The sequence below is a fragment of the Arvicanthis niloticus genome, chromosome 15 (assembly GCF_011762505.2).
Source record: "Arvicanthis niloticus isolate mArvNil1 chromosome 15, mArvNil1.pat.X, whole genome shotgun sequence".
In the NCBI taxonomy this organism is placed as follows: Eukaryota; Metazoa; Chordata; class Mammalia; order Rodentia; family Muridae; genus Arvicanthis; species Arvicanthis niloticus.
This window is the reverse complement of record NC_047672.1, coordinates 27,763,381-27,769,380: the sequence shown is the minus strand read 5'-3', so window position 1 is coordinate 27,769,380 and position 6,000 is coordinate 27,763,381. Positions and strand designations below refer to the sequence as shown.

The window sequence follows — 6,000 nt, the reverse complement described above, 5'->3', positions numbered from 1 at the left end:
GGTTCATAGTTTAACCTTTCAGCCAAAGGATCGTCCTGAAGCTCATTTTAAACTTTCTTGGTGTCCAGAACTTCACTTTATAATGCACACCTATTTTCTGGGGAACCATGCCTGTTGAGTACCCTACTAGATGATTTTCTCTTTATGGATATTTTCAGGGTACCTTCTCTTCAGTGTGCATCACAATCCCCCAAGAAGTCCAGCCCTGGTTTATTCAATAGGTTTCAGCTAGGATTTGATAAATTTACATTTATATCATAACTTTTTAAGTTATGGCAATGTGACTGGCTAGGAACCACAGTCAGAGATGGTGGATCTTGAAGACAGATGGAAAAGTCAAAGAAGTATGCTATACTGTGCAGTGGGAAAGTTCTACGTAGCTGCTTTCTAAAGACAAAAGAAGTGATGTGTTAAGTTCACTCTTCTTTGCAGGTATGCCTTCCACCCACATCTACAGTTTGCTCTTTAAGTGTTATATAAAGGGGCTCCATTTCCTTTATATTTAATCAGACTGAAGCCTCTTCTGATAGGTTTTGATTCTTAAAATGAAAATGTTATCTGAAAACACTTCTGTGGATACGTTTACCTAAAGCCACATCGGCTGTTAATACTTTAGCCAACAACAGGGCTTGCTGTATCTTAGCACTGACATGTTTTTGTTTCTTCATTTTAGTTAATGGATACCTTTAAAAAGTTTTCTGGGATCAACAAGACTTCAACAGAATCAAACCAATTTCATCTATAATCTGCTTCAGTTTTGAGATTCAAAGAGCTCATTCATCCAGAAAAGTACACTCTAAAATGTAGTTTTCCAAGAAACAAGCAGCAACCTGAGCAATGAAGGCTCATGAACACAGCCCATGATCCTATTTTCAACATTAATCAAAACTCTGATGCTCTATTGGCTGTGTCTTGTTCCCAGCTAATTAGGAGGCTTCCTGGACCCATATACAGCAACAATGTGTCCCAGAAAACTTATACTGAAGTTAACAAAGCCTCTCTATGGGCAGCACAATCCACTACAATTAGCTCTTTAACATTTGATTTCTTTTTCCACTTCTTTCTTCCAGAAGTAGAATAAAGTTGTATCAAAATCTCAAGTTAGTCAAGCTTTTCATACAGTTAAGGAAGTCTGGAAAGGAAGGCAACAGTGACCGGGGATAAATATGTTGCTAACATGTTATCTATAGCACAATTCAAGTTTATTCCATTTGTTCTTGCAACACGAAACTTAAACACAGTATTAGTTAGCATTCGGATGTACATGAACTAGGATACTTATGAGAAACCCAACTGTGTCAAAAGGAATGACATTGTGGAAACATGAACTCAAATATACCAAAAATGCACAAAGCACTAGTCTTCCTCCATACTGCTTAGAAAGATTGTTTCTCCATTTACAAAATAGAATCAGGACAATTTAATTTTTTAAAATTTTGCATGCAAAACACTGCAATTGCTTATTTATGAAGGAGGGCACTCTTACCAGCTTCTTCTATACACAACCAAGTATACAATATTACATGAAGAAAACAGCAGCTCAGCTGAAGTTAATAAAAACCAAGTACACATATATTGAAGCTCCTTTTATCTGGGGAAAGAAAGAAATGGCTAGAAGGCTTGTTTGAGCTTTCACATGCTGCAGTTACTGCCTTTCTTCTGCGCCCAGCTGGTTCTAGAAAGGTGAGCTTGTGCACAGAACTACATGGGATATCCAAGTGCTGTGTTAGAACTCAAATCTACATATGCTGGCATGAAGCTGGGGGTGGGGTGGGCAGATCTGTTAGTACACTAACCATTGACAGGCAAGTTACCTGCTTTTACTTGATACAGTGCATATGAAATGATGGATTTAATATAAAACTATAGAACATGCAGGTTTTCTTTTCTGAGATGTTAAATAGTACTTCAGTGGAAAACAAAACTTAACCTTTTATTAATGCGTGTAGTACCAAAAGCAGACATTTTAGCTTCATTTATTCAAAAATATTAACATTAAGTGTCATGAATTTCTCTGCCAAGTGGTTCAGAAATACATTATAAATAACCTAGTTTTTTTTTTTTGTCTATTTTTTGTTTATTATTTTTTTAAAGAAACTGTAAACCATCCTGGTCAGTCTATCCTAGTCTATGTTTATATGCTATTTTCTCAAGCAATCACTTCATAGCTATGGGTTTACAAAATGGCCAACAAAGGGGGGAAGGCAAAATAGCCTCTACTGCATTACAAGGACACCGGGAGAAACTGTACAAAGAATCATATGGTTTTGGTACCATGATGACTGTAGAAAGCAGACCCAAGTTCAGGAATGATGAGACAATATACACTCTGCAATAGCCAACTATAACAGAACACTTTGAAAGAAAAATTGAAAATGGTGTAAAAAGTAAAATTCAAGCCTTTAAAATAGTAGTATGCCAAGAGGTGAAAACAAAGGTCTCAAAACACCCTGTTGCATTATATTGACCTACAGACTGATCAAGTGCCTTCTACTTCCTAGCAGAATGTCCAACTCTATAGCTTCTTGGCCTTTTGGCTAAGATTAAGTGTAGGATGTCCAACTCTAGTAGGCTGCATTAAGACAGCAGAGTTAGCCAAATATATCAAAGTATTTAAACTACTGTTTTGTGATTGTTTTCTTGGACATAGAAAAACTACAGGGGCAGGCTAGTTGAAAGTGAAAAAGCCACAGGATAAAAAAGAGTTTATGGGAGAACACACACACACACCCACACACACCCACACCCACACCCACACACACACACACACACACACACACACCCACCCCAACCAATTATCAACTGATTAATAGTTATTAGCCAGGCTAACTCTTCTTGGTAATAGTTTAACCCTGCTATATGATGCTACATTGCCTTAAAAAAATCATTGTTAGGTTTACTATTATTATCCCTAATGTGAATATAAGTCCCTATCCTATCACCTGCCCTTTAAAAATTTGAGGTACATTCAATTATTGCATGATTGGCTATGGAAAGATTCTAATAGTTTTTGTAAGCCTGTACAGATGGCAAATTAAAAGCCAAAGACATCTTAATGCTTTAAATGTAGGCCATCAAATTTAAGGTTGTATATTTTAATTCATTTTATTGATCATCAAAGAAAAATTTAGAGATAAATTTCTTTTATCTGCAGGTCTTGGGAACACCGTTTTAGGGCACTGTATTAGAAGGACACAGAATGCATTCTGAAGTCGTCACATGTATGCAATGAATGATTGTTAAGATAAAAACACCATGCAGGTGGGGTGGTATTGGCCCAGCAAGAGTCTATTACCAGCTCAGGGAAACCTGGTAACAAGAATGTTTTTGAAGGGATGAGGTTCCATCTGTCCAAATATAGTACATCTCACCCCAGTGATACCTTTGGTGCACTACAAAATCAGCATCCATGGTGGGTCTTAGAGAGGCATTCCAAAGAATATTCTTCATTCTCCAAACGCAACTAAGGCTGGTTCACTCAAATAGCAAATGAAGAAAATCCATAGGTACTAAGACAACTGTTCTCTCTTTGTAAGATACTAACACGCTTATGGCTATGATTTTATTTTTAAATCTCCTTTACTACCAGAAGGAGTCTCAAAGTGTTTCAATGTTATATAAATGTCTGAGTCTAAAGGAGAAAAAAAAGAAATAAGCCTACTGGAATGATTCCTCCTTTAGACTCCTAGAATTTAACATTTTATAAATAAAACTAGTCAGTTTTATCTAAAGAGACATGAAATTGATGTGAAAGGGGAGAGAAAATCCAAAGTTTAGTCATCCAGCAATTTAGGAGTGCGCTGCTCCTTACCTTATCTAAGCTCTTACATAAAGATAAAAGTCATTCAAGGATTTTGGTCACTAACCGCAGGCAGCGCTCTTAACTAGCCAGGAGCCCCCAGGAGAGTGCATTCTTAAGGCAGAAGGCTGTAGCTAATTGCTTATCTCAGCACCCTATGTTGACATAACAGCAGCCACTACTGCTCACAGCTAGGGCTACCAAATAAGTAGAGTTGGCCTTGTATAGTCAGACCTCCAATACACTAATTAATAAATTAGCTAGGGAGCTGAGAAGGTCCAATGATTCCAATAGACTATATTTTTGCTCTCCCTTGGGTATAAGCTGTATATTTTACTGGAAATGAAAAACAGGCTGGTTTGATCAGGAATCCCAGTAAAAGTCTCATCACATTCCCCGCTGCTCCTCCAAAACATGTTTTATTCCCCCCTGGCAGTCTGATTTTTATGAATTTCTCTCTCCCTTCACCCTCTTAAAGTATTTAGCTGAAGAAGCTGGCAGATAGAAAGTGACAGACAGACAGGCAGCAGTGTGAGGCCACAGGAGAGTCATTCTTCCCAAGTTATCAGTCCATCCATCCATCACTGGAGAAGAGCTTTGATTGCCTGGTTGTCAGTGGCTTCAAGGGCGGTCAGTCCATCTGGGCCTTTCACAGTCTTATCAGCACCCTGAAAAAGAGAGAAGAGAACCTTTCCTTAACTGAACTCACACTAGGGAACACCAAGTGCCAGAGGTGGCTATGTGGCATAGGCCTTTTTAATACTCTGATCCCTGGAATCCATGGTGGAAGACCTGAACCAACTCTAGACAGTTATCTTCTGTCCTTCACGCTGAGCTATGACATGTACATGTCCATACTCACATACATACAATAATAAGATAAATTTATTTTTAAATGCATTATTATTTTTTAGGTGTTAGAAATTATAAGAAACAAAACAACTATCTTAATTACTGTTCTATTGCTGTGAAGAAACACCACGATGAAGGTAACTTATAGAAGAAAGCATTTAATTGGGGGCTTGCTTAAAGTTTTAGAGAGTTAGTCAATGACCATTATGGTGGGAATCAACAACAGCAGGCATGACACTACAACAGGAGCTGAGAGCTTACATCTGATCCGTAAATCCAGAGTAGAGAGTGAGAGACTGGGAATGGTGTAGGCTTTGGAAATCTCAAAGCCCAACTGTAGTGACACATCACCTCCAAGACCACACACCTCCTAATCCTTCCTAAAACAGTTCCATCAACCAGGGACCAAGCGTCAAATATGAGCCTATGGGGGAGACTGTCATTTAAACTCCACAACTCAGCAACAGCACTGAAAAATAGTAAACTAGATTTTACTTATCATATTTATCCAATTACTGTTTAGTTATATAATATCCCTTGGCTTCTAGGGGGGACGGAGAGACTTCTTTTTTTAATGGTATGGTTCCTGGAGGATCAGCCACTTTGTAGTGGATGGCCTCATATCTAGGAATATATAGTCAGCACCAATTAGCCTCTGTGGGATGGAGACACATGTACGCAGAGAGGGAGGGAGGGAGGGAGGGAAGAAGAAAGGGAGGGAGGGAGAGAGGGAGGGAGGGAGGGAGGGAGGGAGAGAGAGAGAGAGAGAGAGAAGAAGAAGAAGAAGAAGAAGAAGAAGAAGAAGAAGAAGAAGAAGAAGAAGAAGAAGAACAACAACAACAACAACAACAACAACAACAACAACAACAACGAGGAAGAGTTGGGGAGACCACAGGGCATCACCTAGACTTGGGGAGACCACAGGGCATCACCTAGATCAAACAACTGAAAGATCCCTGCTCCTCAAAGTTCCAGATCCCAGCTTCCACTTCTCAGGTTCTCAATAATTCTCTCACCAGACCAATAGCTTTTCAAAAAGTTCTCATTAGAGTGAATTTCTATTTTGCCAACATTTAGCTGACAAAATACTTTTAATGCTATAGGTTAGATACAACTAATATTAGTAGTTTAAATGACATTAAAAGTCAATCCTATAATAACATGAAAAATAATGAACCAATTTCAGCATGGATGAGAATATTAAGGAAAGTAGTTTTTGAGACTAATAAAGTTACTGGAGAATTTGGGTGTATCTGGCCCCTCTCTTGAGGAAGCAAGTCATTTTTGTACATTCATTTTTAGTTATGTGATCATTTCCACAGCTTTAGATAATATATTCCTGTTACTAT

At 38.3% G+C, this 6,000-nt stretch overlaps 1 protein-coding gene across 1 annotated transcript in view; it reads right to left on the bottom strand.

The window, feature by feature from the left end:
* Positions 1–1,180: 1,180 nt before the first annotated feature.
* Positions 1,181–6,000, bottom strand: part of Mtpn (myotrophin) — a 29,491-nt gene continuing 24,671 nt past the window's right edge. The window contains exon 4 of the mRNA XM_034519091.2: positions 1,181–4,467. Coding sequence (XP_034374982.1) covers positions 4,381–4,467 — 87 coding nt within the window. The 3' untranslated portion in view covers positions 1,181–4,380. The remainder of the gene's footprint in view (positions 4,468–6,000) is intronic.